Genomic DNA, 13732 nt, shown 5'->3' on the forward strand with positions numbered 1-13732 from the left:
GTTTTTTGGTCTTAACCAAGTTGGAGAACTTTTACTGGCATAAACAAAAGTAAATACAAAACAAGCAGAAAAACACAAAACAAAATGCTTGTTACAAGCAACAACTAAGATTGCTCTTTTGGCTCATAAACACAGCAAAAAATAATCAATTAATTCTGATTCACCTCTATTAAAGGAGGAAATAGTGATATCACATGGTCATCTATACAGAACTTACTTACCTTCCAAATATACCGTAACAATGATTTTAAAAAGATAAGTTGTCCTTATCTTGTGCCACTTGGCTTCATTTATTCACTAGGCAGATTTTTACTAAGTATCTGTTTGTTAAGCACTGAAATACACTTTGGATATGTAGAAGCAAATCAAGCATCCCTGTCTATAAAGCTTAAAATCATCAGATAATCTCTCTCTCTCTCTCTGTCTCTCACACACACACACTCTACAAACTAATAAACATTATAAAAGAACATTATTAACAAAAAACCAGAGTTTAGATTGCTATGTCACAGAAGGCCTATCAAAAAGTGACCGTTAGTACTCATGTGATGAGCCCCAAGTAGTGTATAGAATTGCTGAATCACTATATTGTACACCTGAAACTAATACATTGAAATTAAAAAAATTTTTTTATAAAAACGTGTCAGTTAAACTTTGAGGAGGAATAGAGGACAGGTGACACAGGGGATGCTTAGGCTGAAGAATGTGTGCTTAACCCTAGAGGAAGAACTAAGAATGAATGGCAACTTGAGGAACTGAAAGAAGGCAGTTGGAACACAGAAAGCAGAGGGGAAAGTGGCACTACATGATGCCAGAGGTAAACAAAGGCAAAAAGTAATTACTTTCAAAGGGATAGGAAGGCTTTAAAGGGTGCTGGGCAAGTGAGAGTTCTGAACAGATTTTTTATTTTAAGAATATCATTCTGACTGCAAGATATAATATTGGAGAAACAAGAGAATGTATGCAAGAGGCTAATGAGGAAGCTACTGTAGTACTTTAAGAGTTAAATACATTAGACTAGAGTTGGGGCAGCAGATGAATTCAGAATATATTTTGTAGGATAAGGTCAGGAAGTACACGGTGAGAAAAAGGGGAAGTTATCAGGAATTACCCTAAAGTTTCTGAAGTGAAGAACTAGTAAGAAATAATAATTATTAAAAAGAAGATAACAAAATAGAAAGAAATTTGAGAGGACAGGTAATGAAGAGAAACTTTGTGCTCTGTTAAGACTATGAGAATGCAAGTGGAGATGCTTTATGAAGGCAGAGAACAGTATCACCTAAAGCTAAAAAAAGTGTGGGCTAGTGATGCGCATTCAGAAAACTGATAGCATACAGACTGTATTTAAAGCCACAGAGCAGATGATCACTTACGGAAAAGGCAGTTAGGTGGGAAAAGGACTTAGAAATCCAGAGAAACTCCAACATGGAGTCGGACAGAATAGATGAATCTGAGAGACACTGAAAAAAGGAGCCAGAAAGGTGGGAAGAAACTAAAAAGAGCCCTGAAAGCAAAAGAGTGTTTCAAGAAGAAGGAAAAATAAAAGTCAACTAGGCTCAATAATGCTGAAACGTAAGATTTCCACATCAAACTGGTGAGGAAGAAATAATGGGGGGAAGGACATGTGAATATACGTGAAGCTAGAAAACAAAGTCAACCTAGAATCTAAAATTAATTATAAATAGTTCTTTAAAATAATGTAAACATGCAATTCATGTAATTTCTTTTAATGAGCCATTAAAGCATATTCCTACCATGACACGCTCAACACGGTGACACGGCAAAAACCAACCACCAGAGTTCCAACATTGCAGCATGCTTCTAGTATTGCAGCAGAAGAGGTCATGCTTTGCATAGTTCATAATTTTAAATTCAACTTCCTAAACAAGAACCAAAATCTAACTGTTGCCTCACAATTCTGAAGCCAATGCTACAAAGACTGAATTTAAATTAGAAAATTAAAAGTTTTCCTGAAAAAATAATTTTCATACAACTTCAAAAAGAAAAAACAATATTAAACTTAATTCACTTATCATTTGCATGTCTACTGCACTCCAGGTCCATCAGTTGTGATGCCTTTAACCACTTTTTTCCCTCACCGAGGACTTACAGGCAAACAGCAGTATGTTCTACGGTAATTCTACTTTTGCACAAATACACAAATCAAAGAAGCCTGCCTTTTTTCAGGTTTTCAGCTACTCTTGTTTATGGGCATTACGCTTCCTTCTTGTTGGCTTCATTAGTAGAAATACCAAAAGACTTTTAGTTGGAAAAAAAAATTTTAATATTAGCTGTTGTGCTGCTATGTGTGTAACCAGAAACAACTCCACCTCTCTAGAAACTACGCTTCAGCTTATTCACCAGTAAGACAGAATGAACTTAACTCACAGGGTTGTTGAGTTGGCTTAATGTGATAATAAATATTAACTGAATCTAATCCTAACATTTCTAATCACTTCTATGAACTGAAATACCGAGTTATATACTATTATTATTTCTACTGAATATTAAAATTTATGTACTTATTACAGATCAAACCTTGGAGCAATGACCTTATTAAAATTAGCATCATTCTTTACATTTAATAGTGCAGTGTTGTATAGTTAAGATTAGTATATAATGATAGTAAACACATAATTTATACTCCTTTACTAAAAACCCACTAAAATTACCCCAAAAATGAATTTTTTAGCTATAAAGACATAAACCAACAAAAATTGAGAGAATGGGTAAAAAGACAATAGCAACAAAAGTTTGGAAGCTGGAAAGCAGATGGTTGAGTGACAAATGACTTAGCAAACACTAGAAAATAAAATCTTTAGCAAACAGTGGAGAAAGCCAAGAACAAACCCAATTTAAACTGTAAAATCCCCAAAAGACTCAGCAATTGGCAGTACCACATACATCTGAAGTGGGATATGGGGGAGAGAGGGAGCTAAAATAAGGAAGATTGTTTAAGTCTTTTTAAGAAGTAACCAGCTCCACTGATCCTTACTGTCCTTCCCCAATCCCAACAGAAACCTGAAAATATATTGTCTGGAGAATACAAAACACCATATCTCAAGACTGAGAAAATCAGGTACAGCCGCAGGCAGTAAAACATACTAAAACAGGGTGATTGAGCGAAGAAATATATATGGGGATGCTAAGACTCTCCCAAGACCTTTTACCCAACTTCCCTCCTATCCCCCACAACTTTCACCTCCAAGCAAGAAAGAGCCTTCTACAGGGAATCTAACCAGCTCAAAGGAAATACGTGAAGACACTGACATCAATAAAGTCCTCCAACCAAACATCTGAGCCTGGTTACTATACAGTAAAGGCTAACAAGTATCACTGAGGATTTCTAATTATGATTTTACTCCCTATTCACAACACAACCACCAACCATCTAAGGTAAGGCTACAGAACATGAAAGATAAAGAACAAAGCAAATACAAACTAAGAAAACAAACCTGGGAGACACTGATCACACAAGGAGAAGAAATCTTTAAAAAATAATAATAACCTTTATATATTCAGACAGCTAAAAGAAAATATTGTTATTAGAGCAAGAAACTATTTCAAAGGAGCAAAGTCAAAAAACAAAAGCTGTGGAAAATTAAATATATAACATAAGAAAACTCAATAGAAGTACAGCAAAAAGAAAATGAGATGGAAAATACAAGAAAAGTAGAAAAGAAATCAAGAAGGTCCATTATCCCAATAAGAGTTTGAGAAAGAAACAGAAAATAGAGAGAAATAATCAAGACCTCGTTCAAGAAAAAGTCCCAGAATTAAAAGATGTTTCCAGACTAAAAGAGCACACCTAGTACTCAGCAACATGGATGAAAAGACACCTATACAAGGATCCATGACTATAAAATTTCCAAACACTGGAAACAGATACAATCTCAAAAGCTTTCAGAGAATTAAAGAGAGAGAGAGGAACAGAGAAAAGGGTAAATAAGGCAGGAAAAAAGGAAACAAACACACAGGTCACATACAATATTTGGAAATCAGAGTGACTTCAGACTTCTCAAAAGCAATATGGAAGCTAGAAAGCAATGGAGCAAAATTATAAAATAATACAATTTTACAAGTAGTATTCTTAACCTAACCAAATAATCAAATGAATTTCAGGGTAAACGGAAACCATTTTTTTAAGATTTTATTTTTAAGTAATCTCTACACCCAACATGCAGCTCACAACCCTGAGATCAAGAGTCGTATGCTCTACAGACTGAGCCAGGCAGGTGCCCCCTAAAACAATTTTAAAACATCAAGTAAGCCAAGAATGAACATGACATGGACCACTGCAAAATGGAAATCCAACCACGGAAGAAAGTGAAAGGAATCCCACAATAATGGTTGTATACGAAGTCTAGAAGACAGTCCAGAATGGAGGCCAGAGGGACAGGAGAGACTGCCTCAGGAAGATAAAATTGGTGATAATACCTGAACATTTCAAGAGACATTTGACGAAAAGCTGAATTAGTGATAATTACAGCAAAACTAACCCAGGGGTGGAGCAGAGACATTGAACTTCAGCCAGATCACCCTACAGTAAAGCTAACAATCAACAAGTCACACAGACTAGATAAGCTCTTTCCTCTCCTAACGTGCAGATGTGCAGATGTGCAGATGACCAAGAATTACCAGACATCTGAGGAAAGGCTCTATCACAAAAGGCAAAGCAAAAATAGGAAGAAAGGCATACAAAATTGCCAGAAAGGCAATTTGGAGGAAACACATGAAAACTTTGGGGGGGGGGGCTAACATTTCTATAGGCTAAGTAGTATATAGAAATATATATTCTATATATTCTAGTACACTATATGCATTAGATAGCTGGGGTGGAGTGGAGGGAGGCAGGCAAGTACAGCACATTGTACAGGACAGGAAAAGTGGTATTTTACAAGAATATTGAATTATCAAAAGTGATGGAATCATAGCTATTAAGAAGGGTACCAGGAAGTAAAGGGATCAGCTGCGTAAGTGATAACGAAATTAAATCTTCATTTTCCATCCAGGAAGTTAATAAAACCGAAACAAACGCAGAGTATTTTATTTAACACAAACTATACATAGCATGTGAGTTAGACACAGTTCTAGAGGCTTTCCAAATTCATATTCTAAAACATCCCTATGAGGTAGGTACTACTATCCCCATTTTTATTTTTATTTTTTTATTATAATATTTTTATTTTTTTTATCCCCATTTTTAAATGAGCCAAATGAGGAGGCATAGAGAAGTTAAGTAGCCCAATATTACATAAAACTAACAGCTGACAGAGGAAGATTCAAACCTAAACAGTATAAACCCAGAGCCCATGCTCCTAACCATCTAGCCATGTTGCATATCCAGCAGCAATATAAGCATGTTGTTTATAAACTAGGAGGTAAACAGGACAATCATCTAAAAGAGGTTAAAGTGACTGCTTTTGGGTAAGGTAAAATGGAAAGGGGGAGGTAGGAAGCTTTTGTTTGCTTCAATAACCATGTAAATTACTTGACCCTTTAAACTCTGCAGGTATAACCTAAGTAAAAATTAAAGCCTATAATTTAGAATTTTATAGTTAAAATATTTTATCTAATGGTACTATCCTCAAAAGAAGGCAAAATGAGTATTACTCCTATTTTATAGATAAGAAGACTTTCATTCCTCTTTAATAAAAATTTGAGAGCCTACTAAGTAACAGGTATTGTATTTAGAAAAAAGCTATCAATTCACCTCAACGATGAGGTTAAAGAGGTGCAAAAAAGCAAGTCTTTTTCTTCTTTTCTTTTCAATTTATTACACAAATTATATGATCCTGCATCTCTAACAGTTGTGCTTATGATGAGATAATATATAAATATATAAATATATATGCATATATAAAAATATATAAATTTTAAATAGTGACGGAAAAAGCAGAGAAAGGTCTGCTCATTAATTCACTCAAATATTATTTAGTTCTTGCGGTGCCTGGGTGGCTCAGTCTTTAAACGTCTGCCTTCTGCTCAGGTCATGATTCCTGAATCCTGGGATCAAGCCCCACATGGGGCTCCTGGCTCAACGGGGAAGCCTGCATCTCCCTCTCCCACTCTCCTTGCTTGTGCTCCCTCTCTCACTGTGTCTCTGTCAAATAAATAAATAAAATCTTAAAAAAAAAAATTTAGTTCTTGCCCTTGAGGAGCTCAGAGTCTTATGAGGAAGACAGGTAAACATAACAACTGAATGTGTGCAGCGCATTAAATAGAGGAACACCAAAAAATGTTCCAGAAGGAACATCTGAGATAAGTGTTGAAGAATGAATAGAAGTATGACCAATTTTACAAGGGAGGCTGTACTAAGAATTGGAAAGCACAAAACATTATAGATCAGTGTGAAATACCGGTATCTTCCCTGTGTTATAAAGGTAAGTTCATGTTAAAAACGAAAACGAGATAGTAAGACCTTTTTAATGAGAATGAATTTTAAAAAACAAGATAACCTTAACGCCTGACCCATGTTTCTAATTTTTATAGTCTTGACCAATGATCAACTGAAAGCATTTTTCACATGCCTAATGAACGTTTTAAATTTTAAAGTGTTAAGAGTATTATTTTAGAAACAGACTACAGAATAATCTTTCATTTACCTTACCACCAAAATGCTTTATTGTTAACATGGTTTCTAAGTCATAATATTGAAATTATAATGTAACCCCCTTCCTCCCATGAGAGAGAAATTGGTGACCAAACCCCAGAAGATGCATGTGACATGGAAGCTGTCATGGGAAGAAAAGGTAAGAATTTTTTTAATCATTATCACTTTTTTCTCTAGTAGATAGTCTCAAATTCCCTTCCAAAGGCAAATTTAAAACATTTCTTTTTCTTTAGGGATAAAAGAATAATTTGCAGTAAAACACCATAAAGAAAATAATATATACATGTTTATCCTTATTGGCCTTTATAGGTACTTTAGGGGTGACAAATTTTGATTTTTCAACATTTAAAGAACACCTACGAAACAAAAATTTTCTGGCTTTCATGACTTAACTTTGATGTTAACTAACAAAAAGTTTAAATATGTAGTAAATTCAAAACAGGCAGAGTCAACTCAGGTTACTTTACACCAATACTTAACATACTTCAGTATCGTTTTTTGTCCCTTTATTTCCAAACATTTCTACACAGCTTGCCCTTAATTAATCTTCATCTCACTTATTATATGGAAAAATTAATTTTGTACTAAATATCTTAAGCTGGCCTCTATCCCTACAATTAAAAACCTAGTTCTAAGTAGCAACATCTGACTTTAATTGTCTGGAAGAGCAAGTTGTGGAAAGCTCTATCACGCCCTACCACCAGGGGAATAAAAAAGGAGAAAGTCATGCCAGGAGACCACAAATGGTAATTAACAAAAATCATGGCAGGTTTCAATTCAAAATGTGTGGTTTTCATTTGTGTATTTCATCTATCTTTTATTTCTCTGAATTTAGCACCTACATAATAGACCTGATTTTCAGGAGTTTCACTCAATCATGCCCCTTAGATTTAGAAAACATTAATATTTGGGACAAATACTTTAAAATTATAGTGACTGTTAGCAATTAGCATATGAAACAAAGTTTATCATTAATTATAGTAGGACTACTAAGGAAACTACCTCTTAGAAGAGGTCTAACTCTTAAGTTCAGTTTCGTATACATGATACAGAACACATTTGGTTAGATAACAAGGTTTTAATTACATGACTCCTGGAAAAATTTTAAAAAAACAAAAATCTTGAAAGACAAGATTTTAAATTATTTCAATTAACGATGCCTTTACCTTACATCTTTTAAGGAACTAAAATATATATATATATATTATGAAAACCTCACTGCAATATTTTTCTAAGACTGCAATTCTTTTGAAATACCCTCAATTTCTCCCAGGTGAAAAAATTTCCAATTGGGTCTGATGAAAGTTCAATCACAAAAATCTACAACTAACACTAAAATAATTAAGTGTCTTTAGAGTTTATTCAAAGTTCGATGGTTAAAATGAGCAGCCTTTTGTCATTAACTCCTATGATACTCTTTTGATCAAGGTTAGTCACAGACCAGCAAATCTGTGAAAAGAACATTCCTTTAAAAATCAACTTTAAAGCAATGTAGACTCATTAGAGATTTCACAACTTTTCTAGGCAGTCAGCTTAAAAGACACAATTTGATTCAATGGCATGTTTGGAGCATTATTTCCAGTTCAATTACAAAAACACTCGATTAATACTGTATTTTTGGCTTTAGGTATTTTTTTGGCAAAGAGGGAACAGGTGGAATACATTATCTGGAGAACAAAGTCTTATTTTCAAGCCTCTGTAAATTCAACCCTCTAAGACTTTCCTTACTTTTTAAAATGGCTACCACCTTGATCTACCAAACAAAAGGAAAAACGTACAGGATACTTCTTTCAAAGATAAACCTGGTAATTTTGACAGTGTATACCCTCCTCCCCCACAAGATACTTTTTAAGATTCCCATTCCTGTTCTGGTCAGTTAAAATGACCATTAAATAAGTACACAAAAGTTGGTCAATTACAGTATAAGGGCAACCTATATAACCCAGACTAGGTCATCTTTTTCCTCTAATGTCTGACTAGGAAAAGCAGGTAACATTATCTTTCACAGTCTAAGATCAAACACAGTAGAAGTGAAAAGGATTGTCCAATCTAGTAAAGGAGAAACCACCGTGGGAACAACCCCCACTTCAAGAGATTATCATAAGGATTTTAGAAATTCAAATGACTAGATTTACTATTATATGGGTTAGCAAAAATTTTCCGTTCATAATAAATCCCTTTAAAAAGCATTTCATAAGTAACAAAAACACTTGGTGCCCCCAGACCTATACTTTCTGCTCAATAACTAGTCTGTTACATATTACTTGCATCCACCACTTACTATCCACTCTGAAACCATTCCACCACTCTTGCTCTAGAAAACTTACCACGAAACCGCATTTTCACATACAAAAATGAAAAAATAGGTAATGCTTTTGACAAATGTTGTGCAGATACATAGCTACTGAACAGATTAACTTTGAATCTGTTGAATGTCTGCAGAAACACGGCATGATCTTACCTCTCATCCTCGCCATCCACCAGGGGTGTCGTCAGCGGTAGCACCTTCAACGGGAAAAGAGAAGCAGAGGCTGCTAGGCTGCTGCTACTCCCATCTGAGACTGCTGACATTCCCCCACTGTCACCACTGATAGTCTGAGGTAAGCCAACTAAGGAGGGTTCCGCTGGGCGCCTGGCATCTTCAATTTGGCTTCCAATTGCCTGAGCTAATGATTGTGCGGAGAACTGAGTAGAACTTAGTGGGATCTGTTGTGCCGAAGGCAGATTTATATTAGTTGCTATCAAGGGAGGTTGGCTAACACTTTGAACCAAATTGCCATTTTGAGTGGCAGGGGTTTGTGCTATATTCTGTGGTGGAACCAAGTTTGTTGGGGCAGAAGGCATTCCAGAAGGACCGGTTGAACTAACCTGATTTGTAACAGAAATACTACTAGCAGAGGGCAAAGGGCTAACTGCAGGCAACGGCTGCGAAACTTGAGCTACTGATTCTACTCCTTGAGGCTGGGGAGGCACAGTTAACAAGGTACTTTGGGGTGCAAGGACCAACTGTTGAGGAAGGCTTAAAGCACTAGTTTGAACTCCCTGATGAATAATCGCAGTTGGAGCAGGTGGGACTATCTGTGAAGATGGAGGAGCACCTTGCGGAATAACTGAAGGTGTGACTTGGGTAGAGGGTCCCTGCACTGCAGTAGGTATGCTCGCTTGTTGACCAATATTTGCAATCTGACTGCCAGGAGGTACAACAGATACAGCCGCCTGAGCCTGGCCAACAGGCTGGCCAGATGCCCCTGCAGGTTGTGCTTGGATTGCTGCGGGCTGCACTGGCAGCTGGATACTCTGTGGCTGGGCCGTAGGCATCACTGCTGTTCCTGCTCCCACTCCTGCAGCGCAGGGCTGTCCCGAGGACACCGCTGTTTGGAGAATCGGTGGCTGCTGTACATACTCTGAAGCGGGATTCTGAATCACTGCTTTGCCATGGCTTGGGACCATCTGCGTAGAAACAGCCGGTTGCTGCTGTCCATACTGTAACTGTTGGGGTGGGGCCCCTGGAAGGGGAGCCTGCACTGGAGGAGCCGTCTGAGGATATGGCAGTTGGGGTTGAGCCAAACTGGAAATGGAAGGCTGCTGACCTAAAGCTGAAGTTACACCAACCACGCTAACAGGTGGTGGCTGGATACCAGTGGCAGCACTGAGCGTGGCTTGCAGAGGTACTGGCTGAAGACCTTGCTTTTGAGGATAGCTCAGTTCTTGAGGCTGTAATTGTACTTGCGTGATCTGCGATTGAGAGATACTCGGAGGACCAGAGCTGCTGAAATCCACCTGCTGAAGAGCCATACCTTGAAGAGTTGGCGGCTGCGGCTGCACCACTACAGTCGGGGCTCCCATCTCTCCACTTCCCACACTCTCTGTGTAGTGACTCAGTGTGCTGACACTACTGCTCACTGAGCTCCCACTAGTGCTCTCCCTCTCAGAAGTCACTTCTGCTGGGTTTTGCTTTACTGTTTCCACCACTTTATTCATCGCCACACCTTCTGCAGCAGGTGGAGCATTGTCTTTCTCATAGAACTCGGTGCAAGTCCATCTACCTTTTTTAAAGGGTTCGGAACTAGAATCTAACTTCACAACTCTGAACCTGGACGTGTTAACTGTTGGCTGTTGCTGCTGACTTGAAACAGATCCCACAGTCATCCCTGCAGCTGCGTTAGGGGCACTGTTGACAACAGCGGAGGAAGAAATAGTACCATTGCCCATGCCACTCAAGATATTCATATTAACACCGCTGCTAACTCCAGGCCCCACGCTCACACTAGCAGCACTAGGAATATTGCTTGCATTTACACTAGCATTACTAAGCATGCTGCTCGTCACACTAGGATTAAAACTACCCACAGCAGTAATGTTAACAGTATTCATTGTATTCGTGCCAGTAACAGAACTTATACCTATACTGCCGGTAGTACTTGGAGCACGGATATTAGTCATTACAGATGCAGGTGAGCCACCCGATGAGACAGCAGAAGTTGGTACAGCTGGCATAACACTGTCAGAGCTTCCCGTGGCCGAGAGTTTTCTGGATACTGGACTCGAGGGTGGCCCTCCGGGAATGGATGTACTGGCCACACCAGCATGGGATGGATGGTGGTGCCCATGGTGTAGGTGGTGCCCGTGATGAATGTGATGGTGGTGATGGAGGTGGTGTGGATGAGCATTCCCATTGATCACAACATTCTGTTGGGGAAGGTGAGGCAAATGAGGCTGCGGAAGGTGGGGCTGGTTGGGAGAAACTGCCCCAGGTGTCTCAGCTTCCTGGAAGTTATTCAGAGTCTCTTCTGAGGAGCTGCGTTCAGGCTCCCCCAAGTCAGTAGCCCTGGAAAGTGACACATCAAGGATCTCGGAAGAAGACAGATCTTCCGTGTGAGATTCGTCCAGATCATCATAGCTCTCAGTGTCCTCTGCTATACTGTTGTTAGAGCTGATGCTGGCGGAGATCTGAGCCGGGGTAACGCTCGTTATCTGGAAGCCACTTTTCTTTTTCATCTGAGTTCCGCCTGGCGCAAGAGGCTGTGCCTGCAGCTGAGCCTGCGAAAGGAGGTTCAGGCTTTGTGGAGGCGGAGGCTGTGGTCCCGACGTAGAAGATGCTGCAGGAGGTGGCGGCTGGAGCAGCGACGGAGGCGGAAAATCCTCGGAAGATGTGGCACTACTACCAACGCCGGTACCTGCTGCATTGAGAGCAGAGGCGCTGCCACTACCGCTGCCCCTTCTAGGGAACATTGCCGGGTGCGCCATCTTCCTAGCACTAATGTCTGCTGCGGCCGCGGCCGCGGCGGCGGTGGACTCAGGCGGCTGGTGCATTGTGTCGGGTACCGGGGGGCGGAGGAGGCGAGCGCAATTTCCTTCTGCACCGTAATCTTTGTATTCAAGACGCCGGGGAGGAAAACGGGACCTGACGCTCCGCCCGGCGCGGTTCCTCCTTCTCCTCCTCCTCAGCCGAAGGCGCCGGCCGCTCCTGCCTTCGAGGGCGAGCTTCGGGAAGGGAGGATGAACGAGGGTGAACAGGGCGGCCAGGGACCCGAAGGGGGGACCCCTTCAGTCCTTCGCCATTCACTTTCCCCTCTAGTCTCACACCCCCCTTTATATTCCGCTTCACGTGGGGTGCGGGGCAGGAGGGAGGGGGAGACAAGGCAAGGGAGAGACAAGGGGAGGGGGTGGGAAAACCGAGAAATGCCCACCTTCTCCGGACAACTCAGAAACCACCTCAACCCCTCCTCCCGCCGCGGCGGCGGCGGCGGCGGCCGCTGCAAAGCCCTCCCGGTCGCTCTGCACGAAGGCAGCGCGGAGCGAGTGTCGCCTTCCCCTCGCCACCCCCAGCGCCGCCGCCGCCGGCAAGCCCCGAGCTCAGTGTCGCTCAAACCTCCCCTCCCGGCCCCGCTGTCCCCGCTTAGCCCTCCCCCCACGCCCCTCGGACCCTTTCAAACCCCCTGGGCTCGCGGCGGCTGTTCCGTGAGCAAACGCTGGCCGCGGCTGGGGCCGGGGCGGCGAGGCTCGGAGCGGGGCGGCGGCGGCGGGGCGCCCGGTACGGTGAGCCCAGCAACGAGGCGCGGGCGGGCGCGCAGAGACGCCGGGTCCTCGCGGAGCACGGCCGGGGCGCGGCGGCGGCAGTGGCAGCGGGAGCCCAGGGACCGCTCCATCACTGGCAGCCATGGAGCCCGAGCATTTTCCTCCCTCAGGGCAGGCGCCTCGGCTCGGCACACGTCCTCGGGGAGGAAGGGGCCGGCGCCCGAGCCTCCCCGGAGGGCGGCGGGATGTGCGCTAGCGCAGAGGGGTGCGAGCCGCTCCTGTCCTCTTCCTCCGCAGCCGGCTCGTCCTCACCCTGTGCTCCCGCGGCCGGGGCGGGAGTGGGCCGCAGGCAGCGGCGGCTCCTTCTCGGCGGCGTTGGTGGCCAGACGGACTGGTGCAAGCGACTGCAGCCGACGCCGTTCAAAGGAACGAGAGGTGGGGTTGGTCGGTGTCGGCAAACAGGGCGGGTGAGTGGGTGGGTGCCGAGGGAGGGCGGCGGGCGGGGAGGGGGCTGTGATGGTTGTTACTAGTGCTCTTCTCCAGCTCCACCGTATCCCCCGGTCTCTCGCGGCATCGGGAGAGGAGGGACCAGCGCCCGAGCGCAGGAGGAGGAGGGGCGACCGCCGGCGAGAGGAGGCGGTGGCGGTGGCGAGGGGGAGGGGGCAAGCAAAGGAGAAGGAGGGAAGATGGCGTCTGCGCATGCGCCCCGGCGCCGCAGACATAAAGCCGGGTCCGCCGGAGTAGGAGGCGGCCGGGCTTCTGGCCTTGCCGAGCGCTGGGTATCCCGACGGAAATTGCCGAAGGCTCGCGGAGGCGCCGACGCCGGGGGATGGTGGGGGTGGGGAATTTCGGCCGGGGGAGCGAATCCGGGTCTGAGTTTGGGCCCGAGTGGGGGTGGGGCAGGGTGCGGGGCGCGCGCAGGTTAGGTGTGTCCGCTCTGTTCTCACACGCGGCCGGCGCGCGCGCGGGCACGCGGCAGGGGAGGGGGAGCTGCGGGGAGGGGCCCGCAGAGGCTGCCGGAGCCCCGGGTCTCGGGTGTACGCGCCCTGGGTGGTGTCCCCGCCCTGGATGGTGTCCCCCCCCCCGCCTGCGGAATGGGTA

General features: G+C 43.2%; 1 protein-coding gene across 7 annotated transcripts in view; it reads right to left on the reverse strand.

Moving 5' to 3' along the window:
- The window catches only part of TSC22D1 (TSC22 domain family member 1), a 141521-nt gene extending 128880 nt beyond the window's left edge, over window positions 1-12641 (reverse strand). For 6 of the 7 annotated variants that reach the window (XR_009347130.1, XR_009347131.1, XR_009347133.1 and 3 more), the window contains exon 1: window positions 9075-12348. Coding sequence is in view for 3 of the 7 variants with exons in the window: in XM_059144832.1 (XP_059000815.1) it covers window positions 9075-11926 (2852 nt within the window). In the remaining 4 variants the exon portion in view is untranslated. Of the gene's footprint in view, window positions 1-9074; window positions 12349-12539 lie in introns of those variants that run through there. The other variant, XM_059144831.1, reaches the window with a different exon arrangement.
- Between the last annotated feature and the right edge of the window lie 1091 nt (window positions 12642-13732).

This window comes from Mustela lutreola, chromosome 13, assembly GCF_030435805.1.
Source record: "Mustela lutreola isolate mMusLut2 chromosome 13, mMusLut2.pri, whole genome shotgun sequence".
NCBI lineage: Eukaryota > Metazoa > Chordata > Mammalia > Carnivora > Mustelidae > Mustela > Mustela lutreola.